This window comes from Otolemur garnettii, unplaced genomic scaffold (assembly GCF_000181295.1).
Source record: "Otolemur garnettii isolate 467f Iridium unplaced genomic scaffold, OtoGar3 scaffold00007, whole genome shotgun sequence".
In the NCBI taxonomy this organism is placed as follows: domain Eukaryota; kingdom Metazoa; phylum Chordata; class Mammalia; order Primates; family Galagidae; genus Otolemur; species Otolemur garnettii.
In genome coordinates, this window is record NW_003852402.1 from 38572061 (window position 1) to 38593456 (window position 21396).

Below are 21396 nucleotides of genomic sequence, written 5' to 3' on the forward strand. Positions count from 1 at the left end.
GGGCTGGATTCGAACCCGCCACCTTAGGTGTATGTGGCTGGTGCCTTAGCCACTTGAGCCACAAGTGCCGAGCCTGTACATTCTTTTCTATTTAATCCATAAATAAGATAGGGAACAAAGAACATTAGGTCACTTTCTAGATTGTGTGAAAATAAATCTTTGAGAGCTTACATGACTTGCTTAAGGGCTCAGAGATAGCAGAGGGATCAGCCATGGAAGCCTAGAGTGTTTGAGCTTAATGGAAAGTAGATCTTTTTCTAGAAACCAATTTCATTGGCAATAAGCAAGGCAAAGATTGACGTTAGGGAGGAAGCTGAGTCAACCCCAAACTCCATGACAGCAGAAGCTGTTTATTCTCTTCACTTTTTAAAAAACACCTCCAGCTTGGGCACGGTGGCTCACACCTGTAATCCTGGCACTCTGGGAAGATCGGTTGAGCTCTACTAAAAACAGAAAAATTAGCTGGGCACAGTGGGGTGTAGCTATAGTCTCAGCTACGTGGGAGGCTGAGCAGGAGGGTCACTAGAAGCTGGAAGTGAGAGGTTGAAGTGAGCTATGATGACGCCACTGCACTCCAGCCAGGGTGACAGAGCAAGACTCTGTCTCAAAAATAAATAATTAAAAAAAAAAAACAACCCACCTAGCATGGCTTGTGGAATGTAGTAATGTATAATAAATATTTTCAAAAGGATGTTTTAAAAAGATTTGGATGCCAACAGCTTTAGTGAGAGAAGACGTGGAAGAAAGAAAGAAACAGAAAAGACAGAAAGAGAAGGGGCAAGAAAGAAGATGAGAACAACAGTCGGTTCTTTTCTGGCACTTTACCTAAACTTCGAGACTCTAGAGTCAAACCTGTCAGTTTAGCGTTAAGTCTCGGACTCCGCTAACACTTCAGAGATATTTGAAAGAGGGAAATTGCTTTATGGCCAACGTTCTCTCAGCTCGGGCAAAGTACTCCATTTTTCAGAATCCCACTGGGTGTGATCTTGGGATCCCATCCCGCCTGATCGTCCTCTGGGTGAGCCAGGCCTCCTGGGCAGGTGGGCACTGGGAAGCACAAGTGGGTCATATCTGATATTTAACCAACAAGCCAACCAAAAACCAGTCAGTTAAGAAAAAGCAATTAGTTAATAATTGTTACGGTCCCACTTAATCCTTCAGAAGAGGAATTTACCCAGACTCAAACACTCCAATAAAATATAAAAATTCAATGAAACATCTTTCTACTTTGTTAAATAATCAAAAATATTATGATTGGCTGATTGAATATTCCTTTTTAAAATACTTGTTTGATTTAAGGTTAATACTGCTTGCAAAAATCATGACCTTTTTTTTTAATTTTAATTTTTTCGAGACAGAGTGTCCCTCTGTTGCCCTAGAGTAGATGCCATGGTGTCATAGCTCACAGCAACCTCAAACTCTTGGGCTTGAGTGATCCTCTTGCCTCAGCCTCCGAGGCAGCTGGGGCTAGAGGTGCCTGCGACAATACCTGGCTAGTTTTTCTATTTTTAGTAGAGATGGGGTCTCACTCCAGCTCAGGCGGGTCTTGAACCCCTGAGCCCAGGAGATCCACCTGCCTTGGCATCACAGAGGGTTAGGATTATAGGTGTGGACATCATGCCCAGCCAAAATCATGAAATTTAAAAGCTCGGTATTTTTCTTGAGTATTCTTGAATATCCACAGTGGGGCTAAATCCATCTCAATATCTAAGAATGTTGAGTAACCTATTTGTGTAAGACATATGCTTGTGTCTATATATTTCCTTCCAAAAAGAAAGGAGATCTTAAGTAATTTTGACTCTTATTGTACAACTGAACAAGTTCAGCACGCAAACAAAATCTAATTCCACCATAGCAACTAACAAGCCTATTCTGAAAACTCACTTCATCATACGGGGAGTATGAAATTGGTGGCTTGAGATTAGTTACAGAAAATCTTAGTTGAAAGGATTCCCATGTGATGGGCTTAGTTGAGTTTCTTTGAGGCCTTTATTCTGTCTGATATCCCTGATGACTCCAAAGTGACCACGTCTTATGAAATCTTAGGGATCTGGAGATCTGAATGATTGAGGCTGTGTGCAATCCCTTGGGTAATTACGGCCACCTGTCAGGACCTACAATGGCTGGTAAGGGAGTTGCTTTAGAAATCTTGAGAAGCTAGGAGTTGTTTGATTTTCTGGTACTGGCCTACTGAAATGTTTGCAGAGAAAAACGCTAGAGCCGGGTGGGCATACCTTCATCAGATAGATGTGATTACTATGTAGCTTAAAAGCACTAAAGATATTGAATTTCCCCTTTTAAGTCATGGAAAAATACTGGGCCAAACTATGAAAATTGGAAAAAAAACAATGTGTGGAGTACTATAAAAATGTGAGTCATTTAAAAAATGGATTTAATATCAGGCCTAGTGAATTGCACTTGGTGTTTTGCCCATTAAGCTCTGATATCCTCAGGAGAAGCAATGAACTGTCTGTGAGGTGCAGAAATAATCAAGGAAAAAGGGCCATTTTATTTCTGTGTCGTAGCTACATGACCCATGCAGAAAATACAAAATGACTGTGGAAAAATTTGAGGAAATAAGACGATTTTTCACAGTCCTTTAATAGAAGAAGGTTATGTGTGTGTGTGTGCGCGTGTGTGGCATTTTGTAAGCTTTTAGAAATAGTTTTCATGTAGCGCGTGTGTGTCCAGGGAAGTTGTTTATAGATCCAGTACACAAATCTCTTTTCTTTCAAATAACACCCAAAGGACCTATACACTTTTAAACAAGGGTATACAGTCCCTCTGACCCTATTTTTCCAGCTGTCAACAGATGGAGACACTCATCGCCCTTTGTAAAGAACATCTCTCCGCAGGCGATTACACAAACCACGGGCAGATACAGCTTGTCCTCTTAGAAATGCTAATGATTCTCTCACCTCTTCCTTCTCAGCACTTTGCAGATCGCGCCATTCCTCAGTGACGTGGCCAAAATCCACTGTGTTCATGGGGACTTTAAATTCTCCGATGATGTCATGCTTGGAGAACCGATCAAAGTCGTACACGGCCATCACCAGGGTTTTGCCACCTAATTCCGAGTACGGCACCTGCGTAAAGAGAGATGAGGATAAAATATCTGGTTACAAAAATGCTTCAAACGTGTTACTTGTTCATAATGTTTAATTTTTTTATGTTAGATAAACAGAGCAGGGAGATGATTTTGTTTTTGCGTGTTTCTTAAATGGAGACTTTGGATGAACTGCTTGAGGCTTAAATTACTTGAGAGAAAATGGGAACTTAGAGTGACTGATCACTTTATCCCAAAGTTCTCGAAGCTGTTAGGGTTATTAATAATAGATTCCACTATTAGTAATGCTATCAACACTTTAAGATTAATAAAATGGTAAATAAGTCAATTGCATTTGCCTCTGTAAATACGTTTTTCTTATACATTATTTTGTTAGTGCTGTAAGTTATATTGTCAGGATATACTTTAGGGTGGGGCAGATAACTTCTTTATAAGTTCTATTAACTCTTTTCAAGCCATTTGAATGCCACGCTTTAATGGAGCACTGACATTAAAAAGCATTCTAGGAGTCTGAAAGAATCGAAATGAAATTCACAACGGCCTCACCTACTCCCTAAAATAATTACTGATTGACAAGAACTGACTAGGAAATTGATGTTTTGAATATCAGAGCTGCATTGCAATATGGATCTTGAAGTTCATTGGTAGGTATGAACATGCTTTAGGAAAAGGGGTGGCACAAGGCCAAGAACTGATGAATTCTCCAGCTGTTCATATATATCTGGGACAGATGCTGTGGGCTGGGATGTTTATTAGTGACATTTTTAATATTCAGGGAGAGCAATGCAATCCAAGTCAGTTACACTTCAGTAACTGGGTAGAAATACCAATTAAGAAATTGTTTAGACTTGTCTTAAAGGTTTGATCAATTTTCATACACTTCCTATTATTTTATCAGTGTAAATGACTGTCTTATGCTCCAGAAAACATTTCTCAATTAACTCTGTATATTAAAGTGGGAAGAAGGAAGAATATTTGACCCTATACATATAAGAAGTTTCAGTTTTCCCAAGATTTTTATTATCCATCATTTATTCATCATCTGTTTTAAAGCTGAGTATTTTATGAAAATACTATGATTAAAAACTAGGCATAATACTTTTTCCATTTCAGAAGGAATTTAAAATAAATCCAAAGAATTTCAAAGAGAGAAAGAAAAATTTTAGAGTAGGAATAAACTCTTAAAAATTTCATCCTATTTCTAAAATTTCTCTAGATTTTTGGATGATTGTACTGAAATAGCAACAGTGAAAAACCTGGGCTTGGGGTCAGAAAGACCTGGGTCTGGGGTTCCTAATTTTGCAGCTGAAGGACCTAAGGCAAGTGAATAAATCTCAGCTTATTCACTTATTAAGCAGTGACAGTGCTATCATAGTGATTACTTCAGGGGCACTGTTTTGAGGATAAATGAATACATATGCAGACACTTAGAAAGTATTTATTGTTTAAATGATTAGTACCTCCTTCAGATAAGAGTTTATTTTGGGGAAAAGAAGATGAATGTAGTTTGGGGCACATCGAGTTTGTGTTAAATGGAGTTAAATCAATCCTAAAGCCTACCCTCTTTAATACAGCGGTTCTCAACCTGTGGGTCGCGATCCACAGGAACTGTATTAAAGGGTCGTGGCATTAGGAAGGTTGAGAACCACTGTTCTGATAGTTCCACTCTTATGTCATATGGCCAGTTGGCATTTCAAGATGAGCAGTTTAAAATGTCTACTGAAAAAATTAACCAGTTATCTAGAAAAATGGGCATATTTTTAAACACATTGTAGTTTGTAACATATTTAAAACACATTGCAGTTTGGATTTCTTTATAGTTTGACCAGCCTTTGGAACTAGATAAGAGTTTATAGAGAATTCCAAAATTTCAATAATTACCTTCCTTGGAGTCATAGAAATTACTAATAAAATTATTAGCAATCTTTAAAGAAATATTATGCAAATAACTAAAAACAAAGCCTCTATTGAAACATTATTTCAAATAATTTAAGAACTTGCTTATTAAATTCTGGTTAGAAACTTCTGGCCTAGTTTAAGATCAATAAATAGTTAAGTACAACAACTGTGATTACTATTTGCAATATTTTTTCCTTTTTATGTTTTGTGGGATATCGACCACCGTGATTAGTGTGGTCTTTACTGTGTGTTTTCTTTTTTCCTTTTTCTTTTTTTGAGACAAGAGTCTCACTTTGTCGCCCTTGGTAGGTAGTGTGCCGTGGCACCTTAGCTCACGGCAACCTCAAACTCTGGGGTTCAAGTGATTCTCTTGCCTCAGCCTCCCTGGTAGCTGGGATTACAGGAGCCTGCAGCAATGCCTGCCTACTTTTAGAGATGGCGTCTGGCTCTTGTTCAGGCTGGTCTTAAGCCTGTGAACTCAGGCAGTCCCCCTGCCTCGGCCTCCCAGAGTGCTAGCCGTACAGACACGAGCCACCACACCAGCCTTATACACTGTGTATTTTCAACAATGTTTTTACTGCTCCTCTAAATTAACTATTTGGCTGTAGAAAAACTGGAGATTTAAAAAAATAAGATTACTGACAATACGTGAGAGACTTTGTCTTGAAAACTCAAAAATTTGAGAGTGAACAAAGACACTGCTACTCTACAAAATTAAAAGCAAGTTTTGAGAAAATGACTCCTGCCCTTGGTCTCATACATTTATTTCCTGACAGAATGTTTCCCACTATGAGGTGCCTGTTATTGCTAAGCCTGGCTGATAGATGCAGTGATTCTGAATCAGCCTGCTGGCGTAGTCACAGACATTTCATTTCTCAGAAATGTATTGTTCTAAAGCAATGCATTTAATTTTTTTCACATATTAAAGATTTTCACGAAAGAATTGTTTTTATGAATGACTTCGAGCCAAGAGCTATAGAGCTCCCTGGGGCCTGTGGGGTAGGTTTTCCTGACCGGTTATCAGGGGAACAGAATCTGTCTTTGTTATTGTGTGTCCACTGAGGTGTCTAAACAAGATGAAGAGTATTCGGGAAGAGCCTCAAGTCCAGGAAAAAGGCTATAAATGTGAGAAAACAGTGTATCATGCTCTTTTTATTGATGATTAAGAACAATGGTTTTAAAGTGTTCAAATTGCCCCTGTACCCACAGAATTTTGCAACCGGAGTAAGATCTATTTGTAGCATTTCAGTGCTGGAACATAACTTACTTTATTCTGTGATTCCACTCGGGTCTACCTATTTTCAGAAACTTTGAAACTCAGAAAGATAACGACTTCATTCTTTGACTTTATTTTCTAAAGCAGGTGTCCTCAAACTACGGCCCGTGGGTCACATGTGGCCCGCCTAGGACATTTATCCGGCCCATTGGGTGTTTTTGCCGCCACTGCCTGTCCTGCTTAGCAGCTGACTCGTCCTGGGGCCTATAGTCTGGCCCTCCAATGGTCTGAGGGACAGTGAACTGGCCTCCTGTTTAAAAGGTTTGAGGACCCCTGGTCTAAAGCAGTGCTCCCCAGCCTTTTTTGGCACCAGGGACTGGTTTCACGGAAGGTAATTTTTCTGTGGGTAGGGATCCACTGAGGCAGAGCTCCGGCAGGGATGGGAGCCCTGGGGAGTGGCTGTCCACACAGATGACATCTCATTCAGTTGCTTGCCCACCACTTGCCTCCTGCTGTGTAGACTGGCTCCTAATGGTACCGGTCTGAGGCCCAGTTGGGGTGGAAGGGGGAGATTGCAGGCTGTAGTTACAGAAGGACCTTGGTTTTTAGATGTGACTATGACACCGTCAACATGTTCCAGTCCATAATATTCCACACTGAAATGACTGAGCCGAATCTTACTTTGCCCACTTTGAAATGCATGATAGAATCCTCATCACACTGAAGATAAGACTTAGATATTCTGAACAGAATCGTAGTTTGAGTCCCTGTACAAGAATTCATGTGCATGTCTGTGTATGCGTCAGGATAAGATCAGCCTTTTATCTAAAAACAACAGAGGCAGAGTTATAAGTAAATATAAAGAAATACCTTGAAAGTAAATTGCTCATTGAAGACAGGATTAAGGGTTTTTCGGTGAACCTTTGTCTCAAATTTCTTCTTTTTATCAGGCAGCAGAAACACTTTCACATAAGGATCAGACGTGCCCCCCATGTCTAAGGCAGGCAGTTCAGCAGCCTGGATGATCCCCACCAGCAGCTGAAAATAAATGACAGAATTCAGCAAACACAGACATTGGGAGACATTTTGAAAAAGATCAATTTGTTCACAATGCTGTGTATTGTGATTTTTTTCTCCCTCTTCTTCTTTGGTTTTAATAGGCTTTTATTCTCTTATGAATCTGAACATAGAAGGCAAATGAAGTGATCTATAAAGGCTTCAGAAAACCAATTATGACAGATGCAGGCTCTGGGAGGCCTGGTTTTAAGTGCAAAAGAGGCTTTTAAAAGGTTGCTGATTACAGTTAAATACGGAATTCATATTTGCAAAAGGGTTGCAATCAAGTAACTTCCCAGTTGCCAGAAGCCCTTGTGCATTGTTCCTCTTTCCAGGCCATGATTTGTAAGTGGAAATAAAACGTTAAACAATCACTAGTTTGTAATTATAAAGTAGGAAAGTTTTATTCCTTACCAAAGCCCCAGACTGGATAAATAGAAATATTTCTGAGAGATTGGATAGCATTTTGAAATAAAAAAAAGAAGACCTTCCAGTTTCTACTTTTTTGACCTTCCCTTGCGTGCCGGATACATTTATTTTAACTTCCAATAGAAGGATTATTAAATTCTGTGTTTAAATAGAGGACACGGAATCAAAAAAATACAATTTTAGCTTCATAAAGAGGGAAGATTAGAGATATGATTTTTAACGCTCAGTAATTATTTTTCTATTTTCTCATATATTCCTAAGCTTAAATAGGAATATTAGAGTCTCTTTTCTTTTTTTTTAAATTTCTTATAGCATAACTATGTACATTAATGCAATCATGGGGTACAGTGTGCTGTTTTCATAGACATTTTGAAATACTCTCATCAAACTGGGAATATTAGAGTCTCATTGGCACTGTGAATATTTTTGTTGAGAAAAACAGGGACTACTACAGATACTCTTCCATCAGAGATATTGTATCAACAGATTGGTTTAGAATAAGATCCAGAGGGGATAAAAAGGTAGTAGAATCTTACTGCTATTTAAGGCACGGATGATTTAGTAAAGGCTTCTACACCATAGGTTTTCACACCAGAGCCTAAAAATCCGTGCCTGAAACTTTTAGCTGATGGTGTGAAAAGTCATTCACCTCCTTAAAAAAAGTCACAGCCAGTTTCTGTGAAATTAACCAACCATGTTTTTAAGTGCACTTTGAGTAGCTGTCTCAATTTTTAACCTGGACCAATACCCTGAATGATGGTGTTGCTTTCGTTTTAAGGCTTCGGTATCTTTTTGGTGCCATCATCATCCAACCACAGCAGTAAGGGTGCTGGATTGTAGGGACACAAAACACAGACAGATGGTCACAGAAAAGCCAAAATAGGCATCAGATTACAAAGACGCGATTAGTAGAGCAAACAGTCTGCCTCTTGGTTTGCTGAATCGGTATTTGCCTTTATGTAGCAATGTGAATGAGCAAGATTTTATTTCCTCATTTGCACTTTTTTAATAACCAGTTATCTTGTGGGCAGAGAAAACTCTAGCAATAAAGCATAAACTCTTTAAAACTGGATGGTTATACTTTAGAGATTTTTGAATATTTGCTAATAAAGAATGATATTGCTTCTTCCAAACTCCCTCTGATTTCTGACTAAGAGATAAATATCAGATTTCTGTCGACCACGATAGCTTCTCACTGTAAGTGTTTTAGTGGTATCTTTAAGTTTTGGCAGGCAAATGTGTTTATTTCATCATAACTTTATGAAGTTTTCCCCAGTCTTTATTTACCCTGCCTCATAGGAATTATTTTATAAATCAAATTAGTTTAGAATGTTTGGAAAAATCAATGTATGATATTAAGAAAATCATCTGATATAATTGTCTAGATTTTCAGAATAAAATACCTTTTAAAACTTGATGTTTGCTGGAAAGGGAGTGGTAAATATACTCTATATTTTACTAAAAAGTAAAAATTATTTCCTTAAAAATACGACTCTATAAAATGAATACTTAAGGACTAGCTGGGCAAGGTGATGGGGGCCTGTCATCTAAGCTACCTACTCAGAAGTTGAGGGAAGAGGATCTCTTGAACCCAGGAGTTTGGGGTTGCTGTGAGTTATGATGATGCCACAGCACTCTACCCCAGGGTGGCAGAGTGGAACTCGGTCTCCAAAAAAAAAAAGGAAATTAAAACTAACTTAGAAGTTGCAAAATTATGATGAACCAGGATAAGATATCACTAGATTTCCAGCAGAAAATATGAATGGAGAGTAAATTAGGAGAAAAATACTGGACGTGAATGTAAAGGTGGGATAAACTTTTGGAAACCATGTTATATGTTATGATAACAAAGTTAACCTGGACTTTCCCTAGAGTACACAGTAAGAGATTATGCCCCCAATCAAGTCCTGATGCTCAAATTTTGGTAGAAGTGATAGCAATGACATCAAATGCCATATTTAATTAAATATAAATATTAGATACCTATAAACCTATATATATATATATATCCACGACTATAAACTCGTACCTATAACCCAATATGCACCCATCTAGAATGTGCTACAAAATAACTATGGTTGTCATGAAGCTGATGAAATTAAGGTTATTTGTAATATGGCAGCATGCTTACATATCCTTTGTAAGAAACCATCTGTAAACTTCAGAAAGTGAAGTTGATTTGAACTGTCAAATCCTAAATAAACCCCAGAACTTCTACAACTACTTAGATTTATTCACAGTTATTTACTTAGTAGATGAGTTATCAAAGAGGAGCTTTAGGGCTTAATTCATTCATTGCTCCTTCCTCATCAAACAGGAAACTACCAACACATGCTACTTTAGTGGCTATTATAGTTACTTTATATCTTTTTTTTGGGGGGTGGGGCTCAAAAAGATGACTGAAGCAAAACAAACAGGAGAGATGTAAAATGCCCTACTTGGAGAAGGGTGATGTCCTGCAGATTTTTAAGAACTTGAACTGTCACATAGCTAATTCTACTAATTTTTACCTCGCTTTATATATATATATATATGCATTTTAACGATTCAGAAGGCAAAGAAACATCTTTAACGATGTCATGGATGCTAGAAAGTCTTTGCACATAGAGATTTTTTTACAGGGAGTCAATAAACGACAGCTAATATTTTCATTCATCTCGGGGCACCTCCTGATTTTTTGAGAAATTAGGTGGGAATGCTTGTTCTGTTACTGTCTTCGGCTCCTTGTCAATTTGGGGGCAGCATTCATTGGAACTGGAAATCAAGCTGGTCTTCTTAGTTTTTTGGAACAGTTGTCTCATTAGCAAGGGAGTTTCACTTAGTCTCATGATATTATACAGGCACCCCTGCCTTTAAAATTGATGGACCACAGTCAATTTTTCATCTTTAATTGTTCCAGCTCAGGCTGAGGGGGAGGGATGTGGCTGGGAGCTCTCAGAAGCAGACCGCCTGCTTCCAGTTCATTTATATTCTGTCTGCCTCCTGAACGTGCCTTAAGTCGATGTAATCTGTTGAATACTGTGAATTCTAATTACCAGAAGTTAAATTAGCAAGTAGGGGACTGCCTGTACTTAGAAATTATTTCATCAATAGCTTTGATAATTGCATTTTCCCCTCACAGCAAATGAAATATTTTAAGAAGCATTGTGCTTCCCCTTCTATTTGGCAATTTCAGAAAACATAATGGAATTAGAAGACATTTCCCCCAGACCTGGTTATTCTGGAAATCATAGTCCAGTGAGTATTGCAGTTTCCCCAGTTTCTCCTCCTCTTTGGGTTCTTCTTTTTCTTCCCCATCGGTCAGTCCAGTTTCAGCATCATCATCCTTAAGGGCCTATGAGCAGAAGAATGGATCTTATGAGTTCAAGTGACTTTTCATGGGAACCCAAGTTAAACTGGGCCTGTAGTTCAGACTTACAAGCTGTTAGAAGCAGGCACTAAGATGCTGGAAATCTGTTTGTCTGACACACATTCACATTTGCTGCTTACATATTTTTTAAATTCCATTTGTGCACAGAATTTTTCCCCCCAACCAGCAGGCAATATGGAAGCAATGGAAGAAGCCCCCTCAGAATATTGCAAGCGAAAAATGTAAAATTGTTGCAAAGAAAATGTCAACTTGGTATCATGTTTGGCTCTGATACAATTGCTCCTCCTGGAGGAAAGTGTGACAAACATGCTTCTAACCAGGCCAGGGGTCACGTTCATGTCCATTAAGACGCTGAGCAAGTGTAAACATTGCTACATGCAGGGGACGGTTTCTATCAAATGCATGGCCTGTGGTCGCCTGATTTCCTACAGCGAAGATGGCTGAGGTGATCCTCAGAGTACTTTAATTCCCTGTGTCTTGCATAGACATGTATCATGGTCATGGAAAAGGAAAAAAACATGCCACCAGCAAATCCATGTTCAGAGAGAAGTTTATCCCACTTCCATTTTAAGTTTACCATTTTATTTTCATAACAGCTCCACAGAAAGCTAGGCTGAATTAAATTGATTTAAGAGTCCATTTGATATCAAAAGATAACAAGCATCATGTTTACAAACTTGTCAAAAACTCAGATTGGTATAAAAATTCATTTTGCTTTAAAGAACAAAATCAATTCTATTGAACTCTTGAAACTCACTCTGACAAACTGAATATTCTTTACAACCTAAAACTTAAGTGTAATACAAATTGGAATACTAGAAAGCTCATTACCTAGTAAGATACATTGAAATGCTCCTTTAAAACAAATCAAAATATATAATGTATTTTCCTGATGTGCAAAAATTTTGCTAAAAATTCCAAGGCTACAAAGCTCATAAATATTTGAAGCTTTGTTTCTGGGGATGAGTATTCTTACTGCTCTAAATAATTAGAACAACTAGTTAGAAATGAATACACATTCATTATTCAAAACCAATAGTAATAAAAGAATCACATTTTCCTGATCCCCAGTAAGGTTGAAAAATTAAAAATCTTTATACGAATCACTTGTAATTTTTCTTCTGTATCTGTATGTGTCCTTTGCTGATGTTTCTATTATGCTATTTGTCTTTTTCTTGTTGATTTGTAGATGCTCTTTGTATTTTAGTGGCTTCGATTTTTTGTTGTGTTATATGTAGCAAATACTGTCTCTTAATGTTTGGTTATGGCATTTTCATTGCCTTTTTGTGTGTGTATGTATGTGTGCATGTGTTACCATAGAATCTCACTGAAAGCTACTCAGAGATACTAGGGATGGACTTCTGGTAAAGTAATGGAATCTTGACTGTTCCCACCTCTCAAATGGAGCCTGAGAATTTGTATAGAACTCAATTCCAGGGCAGCAAGGCTGTAGCTGGGCATTCCAGTCATCGGACTATCGCCCCACCATCCTGCTCTCCTGTTTCCAGACCACATGCCCTTCTCTCTGCTCTATTTATCATTCTCAGGGGAGAGAGATTCTCTGTTCAACCACTCACTTAACAGAGACCCCCAGTGGTGCTTCCAAATAGCACTCTCAGTCCCTGAATTCACAAGGTTTCCCAATTTGGCTACATTTCTCAAACCGAATTTGATTCCGAAAAGCAGAGACGTGGATGCCTCACAGATTCATGGACACATAAACACTGGTGAGCTGGCCTCACAGGTGTGTGCATCTTGACACTTCCCAGGAGATGACGATGGGTTTGAAAAATTGAAAATTGCCATTATTACACACATCCATTAGAAACATTTTCAGACTTGTTAGCCACACACCATTTAATTTAGAAAGTTTAATTTATGCTTGGTTGTTTCTTTGAATATTAAAACGTTGTTTTACCAATAGCCAAAGGCTGGAAGCCACGTAAAATTATTTAAAAATTTGTATTAATCTTTTCATTAGCAGGCAAGGGGGCACTGAGGGGAACATGAGCTAATGAAGTGACAGAAAAGACTAGCGAGAGGATATTAGGTAGTAGAATCCCTGTGCCCTTTCAAACCTAGCTATGTATAAGGTTTTAACACTGTCACAGCAGATATGCTTAGAAAATGGCAGTTTAAGCAATTGCCTCTCTGTAAGGTTTTAATTTTTTAAAAATAATAGCAAACTATTTAATGTGTAGTTCTGTCTGATAAATCTGCCCGCCACTCTATCATTATAATAAAAAAAGTTCATGGATTAAAATACCTTTTCAAAGGTCTCTTTCAGAACCGTCAATTTATGCATCATGTATCCACCAGTGCAATTTGAAGTGGCTGAGATATTAAATCTCCTTCTCCCTCAGTGTTTTAGCTTGAATGGAAGGTGTAGGGCCATCTTGCAATTATTCTGCATAAAAATAAGGCTGAAGTTCTGATAATTTCTCAGTGCCACTGTTCATCACTGAAGTGATTAAGTCTACTCCTGTCCCAAAGGCTGAGCTTAAGCAAGACATTTTTCTGTACCGTCACATTAAATTCAGACCTATTAAATCAGTAGCTATTATAATATCTCAAGAGCAATATTTTTTTCCTCCATGGAACAAAATTCGGAAGAAAAAGCTTGTAAACCCAGCAGTTTTGAGGTTTGATAAATTAGATAGTAGATAAATAGATAGTTGATAAATTAGATAGTTAGTTAGATAGATAAATAGATAGTTAGATAAATTAGATAGTTGATAAATTAGATAGTTAGATAAATTAGCAGTAGAAAAAAGCTATGTTGGGAACGTCAGACCTTGCTTTGAATTTTAAAGACGCAGTGCACACGCTGGTGCTTTGCTCTGACATCCAAAAGGGGCTCAGTTCACAGTCCTCAGAAGGAGCATTTGCTTACTGCTGGCAGCACTGTCTTAACTTTGGATTTACTGAAGCACATGGAGAAAGGCAGCCCAGGGGACTGAATTCCCTTTCTATGCACATCAGTGTTAAACTTGAGCTTTCTAATACCGTTCAGTGTTTAATCTGGTAGCAATGTTTAAAATGAGAACAATTTATCTTTAAACAAAAAATCAATTTAGTTCAGCCTCTTGATGTGTGTCAGAATGGTATGCCCTCAGCTGTGGGGCCCCAGCTGCCAGGCCACTAAATGTTTCTCAGCATTGCCTAGGGATGTCTAGGTAGCAGAGGAAACCTACCGCAAGGGACAATCCAGAACAGTCATCAGACACAACACAGATAGGGAGGACATAGAAGGAAGAAATAAAAATTAAAATATCCACACACATTAGCGAGAACCGTGGAGAAATGACCTTCCAGATCTAGGCCTGTGCAAGTTGATATTATATTCTGCTTCAGGAGGTTTTAATATTCTTGAGTTTTAAGGCATAAAAAAGAACCCTTAACTATATACTCTATGCAACATAAAGAACTATCAATAGTTACTTTTTTGTAGTCATTGCTGACTATTTTCACATTCGTCCTTGGTTATAAAAGCTTACTATAGTGACGTGTAGCCATGAACGCTGAAATTGAATTTCCGTGAGTTCAGTATGAAGGGTAAAGGTAAAAACTCATTGACTGCCCTGGAGCCTCTACATCTGAAGAAATCCTGCCTAAAATGCCTCTCACATTTTTAAGTGACAGAGGCACAAACTACCTTTATTGTCTTCCCCATGTTCACTTCAATATTCTGCTTAAGATATTTTGAAGCCATTATAAGCTACCTTTTTGGGCTGCTTTGAAAAGCAGCAGAAGCTATTGTTACCTATAAAGGTAAGCCTATTTTTACTTGTCCAAATTATATTTTATTATGTACGTCTAATTGTTCATAATTTAAAACTAGCACCTAGCTAACATTCTATGTAGAAAAAGTTATCTATTTAAAATGATTAAAAAAGACTTTTGGGGTGGCTGGAATTCTAGATAATCTGCAAGAATAGATTATCATAAGCTCTTCCTGACCTAGTATTTCTTTATGACTCATTTTCTCTATCCCTCCCCATCTCAAAAATATAGGTGATTAACTAAACATTATATCAGCAATTCTCTATATTTCAGATCTTGGTCATTTATCCACGTCATAACAGGGGTAATTAACACTACCACTATGCTATCTATTACAATCTTACATCATACAGAACAAATTTCACAAATAAAAATACAGATGTCTTAACCTAGGAAGAAATGTCATTGTTATCATCTCACATTATTCAGTGTATTTAATTGTTCATTCTAGAACAGAGGGAATCCACATTTGAATTTTATGGTAATTATGAATATGATAGTATTTTATGTTCAAATTATTTTCACAATATAGCTAGAATTAACATATATATTATTCAGTAGACATCCATCTCGGAGATTACTTCCGTGCTTAATCTCCCATTAAGTTGCTTAAAGAAATCTATATCAAGTCCTACTTGCTATGGAAAATGTAGACGTCAAGACGTGACTTGAAATTTTAGTTTCCACTTAACAAATTAAATGAAGAGAAAAATCCTTATTAGATATCTGTAGTTAAATGTTTGTGCACGGGCTCTTGGGACTGCAATTAGGAATTGTCAGAAACAGTGACCCCTTGTTAGTCTGCGCTCAGGCCAAAGCTCTCTGAGAGTGGGTATGGGGTTTATGTCCATCTCACGGCTCTGAAACCAAACAGAAGTGCAGGTAATGAAAAATGAGGCTTTGTGAAATCGTTGTCAATAGATACGATAGGAACTTTGAGAAAAAGCTTAAAATTCAAGCTGGGAAGGGGGTTAGCATCCCGAGTGTGTGATTAACTAGGAAACTATGCAAACATCCTTAAAATGCTTGTTGTAACACTTGATTCAATTGTCCCTCAGGAGAGTCATATATTTAACAGTTTAATTAATATCAATGCATAACAGGTATTTATAAAACTTACAAACTTATTTATAAAACTTACATATGGTTATTTTGGAATAAATAGAACTTTTGAATTATTGGATGGAAAATATTGATAATTAAAAATGTTGTTTCCATGAAAAAAATCTATATTGACATTTTAAAATATGAATTAAGTGTCCTTTAGAAATATTCAATATGAATTCAATTAAGAATATTATTCCAAAATGAAGAACTATTTCATAACTATTATTAATAGTAAACTTTATCTTGAACTGAATTTTCTAATTAATTTAGCCAAAAATAATGGACCTCCGAATATCTTCCTTAGGCTTCCCAGCCAGATGAATGTCATAACCAGCATTATGGTTTTGATTGTCCCTAAGGGAGGAAATAAGAAGTTTGCCTTCAAATTCTGTCCTGTTCTTTGGGGTTAGCTCATATAACTCTGTTCATTCCCCCAGATAACTCACTGTGTTTGAGAACTAATTATTCAGCTGGGTGCATGTGCAGAACGGCAGCTTTCTTTCATCAAGTTTGATGAAAGACTATGAAACTCAGTTATTTAACAGTCACTATGAACAGTGAAAACCAGAACGACCCCCTGTCCAAAGGGGAAAAACGCTCAGGTCCTCTGTGGTCAGTTTCTCTGGCTCTGAAACAGTTCAGACTGGCCAAACAGGTGCAATTACAATGGTCAGGCGCCTTTTCCTGTGCTGGACCCATCAAGGGCCCCCCGATGGTCACAGGCACCTTTTCTGGTCTGTTTGCACAAGAGACTGGAAACCCTGTCAAACGTCTCTGTTAAACTTGGGGTCTTAGGTAACGACTGAGCGGATTACAAAGCACCTCAATGATGATCCGTGCCCAGAAGGTGTTTATTTCTATAATTACCTGGCATAAAATCACAAACGACTTTTTATTTATTTTGTAACAATCTAAGGAGAGCTAGGGCAGGAGCACATTACCTGATCTTTCATGGTCTTGCCCAGGTCTTTGACGTCCTTCATGTTGATGGCGTTCTTCCCTCCCTTCTCCTTCCCCTTCTTCTTGTTCTTCTTTTTGAACAAACATTTCTTACAAATACAAAAGCAGCAGGTCAGGACTAAAAGGACCGCGACTATGGCTATGGCAATTAAGGCCCACGGTGGCACTGAGAGAAAAAAAGATGCATGGACAGCGTCAGTCACAAGACACTCGGATGTGCAAAAGCTTCAAAGCCACAGGTTACAAAGATCATCGTTTCTTCACGGCGTTTATCCAGCACCCACTTTGCTCCACATACACTATTTCTCACTGTTTTCTCCACCTAGCACACTGTTTCTTTCCACTTTTCTCTTCCAGGAATGTCCAATGTCATCACCTTTCTCTTGCTTTTCTTGAGTGTCTAAGCTAGGTTTCCATTAATCCATCTCTTCTCATTCAGAGCCTGCTCTGGACTTTGATCTTTGAGTTTAAAGCTATTTATTTGTTCTGTGATCTTGGGGAAATTGTCTAACCTCTCTCTGCCTCAGTTTTCTCATCTGTAAAGTGGAAGTAAATTGGTAAGTAGATCATAGAGTCTTTATGAGAATTACATAAAAAGATGTAGTGCTGGGACGTGTGAAAGCTGCACTAACTCACTTATGAAATATCAGTGTTGTGTTGATGTGTCCTGGCGTGGTAGGAAGGGCGGGTATTAACCACATAAACAGAAAAGCAAATGTAAAATCATCACCGTAGTGAAAGTTAGGAAGCAGTACACAGTGCTGTGAAGGTCAGTTAGGGGTGTACCCCACTCGGGGTCTCCAGAGGCAGGGCCATGGTTACGTATTCAGTGGTTCCTAAACTAGGCTTAGATTCAGGCCTCGTCCTGAAGGGCTGTGTTACTCCGTCCAGACTGCTTCCCTGTTCTGAGTTTCTGTTTTCTCCTTTATAAAGTGAAGATTCTAGTGGTACCCATCTCCTGTGCTTTGAAGATTAAAGGAGTTAATATTCTTAATGGCTTAGAATGAATCCAGTGCACAGCAAGAGCTCAGTGTTAGCTATCACTTTATATTCAAGGCCTTGAATATATCATTTGTTTATATTCCAGGCATTGCAGTGACGCAGAGAGCCCAGGGGACACAGGGGACACAAAACACGTCCACCAAAAAGTATCTAGAAAGAAAGGTGAGTGCACTGAGAGGACCTGAGTGAAAATACTAAGGGAATTAAGAGGAGGAAGAGATGGTTTTCAGGTAAGAAGAGTGGCTTTAGTAAAATAATAAAGCATATATAAATCCATACAGTCAAACATTTAGTTTCCAGTACAATTGTCCATCTGCTGAAAGTTAGCATACTATTTGGCACCCCCAACACCACGGGATTGTAATGAACACAGTCCCATGGAAACACATAGGATTTCACTTGGCATGGAAAGAAATTATTCATGATGCCAATCACAGCTACTGAGATTAATCTCAAGTAAGTAGACTTGTCTGTTCTAGTAAAGAAAAGATGGTGGGCACAGAAATAAGAAAAAGTGTTATTTTCTTGCAGCATTGTCAGGACCATGGATTGCCGAACCCAAGTCAGGAGTCCTTGGATGAAGTGAAAACACTTAAAAATTAACCACTCTCGGAAACCGAGAAGCATCTCCTCTCTTTGCCCCCCTGCAGTGAGCTTCCTGGGGGGAATACTCAGTGTGTGTGATTCTCTCTTATGACTGGGGACTGGATGTTAACCTAAGGACATAAAATTGCAATATTACAGTTTCTGAAATGATATTTTCAACCAAAGAAAGACTTGTGTGAGAGTTACAGATAAGCCCATGCCCAAGGACATGTTTCCTTACAGTTCTTTAATCTCATTAAATAATTCACATATTTTTTAAAAAGTGTAAGTTAAAGTAGGCTTATGTAACCAATGATATTATTCATAATCCTTCATTTAAAAGCTTCCACCTCCCTTGATCTAGTTAAAATCCTGCCATGCATGAGCGAGAGAGCCTATGTATTCATTTCAGGCAAGGCAGCATTACTAATGAGCCTTCATCTTGAACCTCCTAAATTATTCTCCTGTTCGGACCTGTGTGATAGTCTCTCAGAGAGCTACACAGAAGTCTCTTAAATTATACAAGGCAGGGATGATTTGACAAGTTCACAAAAAGAAAATAGTGGAAGCAAAGGAACATTATTTCATCAAAAGGAGTTAAAGAGATGGGAACATGGGATTCCAGGAAGAAACGTGAGATAGTGCGGCCTGAAGGTAATTTAAAACCACTGAAAAACTTATTCTGTGACTCTCATTTTTTAAAGCACTGCTGTCATCTAGATTTGCTGTCAGTTGACCCGCCCAATAATTTAACTTGTATTGAATATAATAAAATCAACAGAAATTTCTTCCCAATTTATCAACCCCTTTAGATAGGATTAAAAAATGCTTCATGTCATCATTTTGTACCACAGGAAAACCTGACTCCTTAGACAGTTAGCACGTAAAGAAACAGCCATTTTTAGTCCATTGAGTTACTTGAATAATCAGGTTAAAAAATTATTACATTGTGTACAGTAACCAAATATTTAAAATTTGATAAGTTTACTAATAAACAACATCCACAGCATTATTCATTTGACGTATTTATAGAAACATGTTTTGCTACTAGCAAATCTCTTGGAGTATATTTTGGATTAGGCTAGAAGTTCATTGAAAACCTGTTAATACTTATTATGGCTTGGCAATTGAACTATGGTTTTATATGTATGTTACCTCATTTAATCTTCACAGCAATTTTTTTCCATTATTACTTCAATTTTACAGAGGAACCACTCTATAGATAGGTTTGAAAAATTCAAATAATATAAATGTATACAGAGGAAAAAACCTTATCTATCTTTGAAGCCTCTTCAATAGAACATTTTATATTAAAAAATCCAGTGAAGCAAATAAATAACACCCTAACATGCGCCTAAGAGTGAATTCTTTAATATAGAATATAGTTTCAGTCAAAAATAGGCTCATCAAAATATTGCTACTGGCAGCAAACTGTCAACTTATTGTTACTGCTACCCAACTATCATTAAATGGAATTTTATAATATAATAAGAATTTTAACATTTAACTTAAAGGCCTTTCAGCAGAAAATAATAGACTAGTGTAAAAACTCTCTATTAAAAATGCTATTTTCATTTTCCAGCTAATGAATCAATCTCACGTATATTATTTGACCTCCAAAGTAAACTGATGAATAAGAATTAAGTTAAACACAAGTTAATCTGAAACTGCTTATGTTTTAACTTAGACTCTGAGGTAGGCAGAATAATGGCCTTCCAAAGTGGTTCATTTACCCCTTCTTTCGTGGAAGGGGTGAGTATATTACCTTACATGGCAAGAGAGACTTTGTACATGTGATCAAATTAAAGAAATGTAGATGGGGAGATTGTTTTGGATTATCTGGATAGATCCAATGCGATTGCTGGGGTCCTTATACATGAAAGAGACAGACAGGAGGTTCAGAGTCAGACAGATGTGAAGATACTGAGCTTGCTGGTTCTGAAGATGTGAGAAGCAGCCAGGAGCCACAGAGTGCCGTGGTCCCTGGGAACTGGAGAAGGCAAGGAAACAGATTCTGCACTAGAGTCTCAAGAAGGAATCAGCTCTGCCACCTTGATTTTAGCTCAGTGAAACCCATTCTGGGCTTCTGATCTCCAAAACTGCAAATTCATAAATTTGTGTTGTTTTATGCCAGTAAATTTGTAATTAATTACAGCAGCAACAGGAACTGAAAAGAGCTCAAGAGATGTATAATTTTGGCTGTATATAGACTATACAACCGCGATGTTCGTGTGGGCTATTCACGTATTTTCTCCTGTCTTCTTACCCACCCCTTTTCTCTATCCATTCTGCAACCATTTTCATGACATTAACATTATACTCAGGACTCTCTCAAAGATAAAGAATGGTTTCCTTTTGCTCAAACACAAACAACACTGTGGTATTAGAAAACCTTGATTGCATAATCCTTCTTGAAAATGTCTTCTGCTTGGATTTTCTACTGCTGCCTTGACCAGCATGTCTTTCTACACCTCTATGTTCTTTCCTCTCTGTCCTGTCTCATTGTCAAGTTTTGAGTGGGGCTGGTAGTCAAGGTGGCCCTTAGCCCCTGGCTTATCTTCATATCCACTCCTGTGGGGCACGTCCTTTCCCACACCTTCAACTTGAAGGTCAAGTTGTTTCCCATCCGCCCTGCCTTCTCTGCCCTACGATGGTATCCACACTATCCAGGGAATGCTTTGTACACACCCTTCATCTTCTCCTCAAACAGGCCCTATAGCCTCTGTCAGTGTTTCTATCATTTCCGACCTTGTGGATCCTGGCACCATATGGAAATGTTTATTACCAAACCCAGCTGATCGGCAAGTCTTGCCACTGCCCCTCGTTGGGTTTCGTTCTTCCTTTACATCGATTTATAAGGTGTAGGCCTGAGGTTATCCCCCACCTGATACACTTTCCAATTGTCTCCTCTCTCCATTTTAC

General features: G+C 38.1%; 1 protein-coding gene across 2 annotated transcripts in view; it reads right to left on the reverse strand.

Moving 5' to 3' along the window:
* Window positions 1–21396, reverse strand: part of SYT1 (synaptotagmin 1) — a 208990-nt gene that overhangs the window by 137849 nt on the left and 49745 nt on the right. The window contains exons 2-5 of one of the 2 annotated variants that reach the window (XM_003783391.1): window positions 16869–17053; window positions 10879–11001; window positions 7053–7220; window positions 2919–3086 (exon numbers count right to left, since the gene is read on the reverse strand). In XM_003783391.1, coding sequence (XP_003783439.1) covers window positions 2919–3086; window positions 7053–7220; window positions 10879–11001; window positions 16869–17053 — 644 coding nt within the window. The remainder of the gene's footprint in view (window positions 1–2918; window positions 3087–7052; window positions 7221–10878; window positions 11002–16868; window positions 17054–21396) is intronic. The other variant, XM_012801259.1, reaches the window with a different exon arrangement.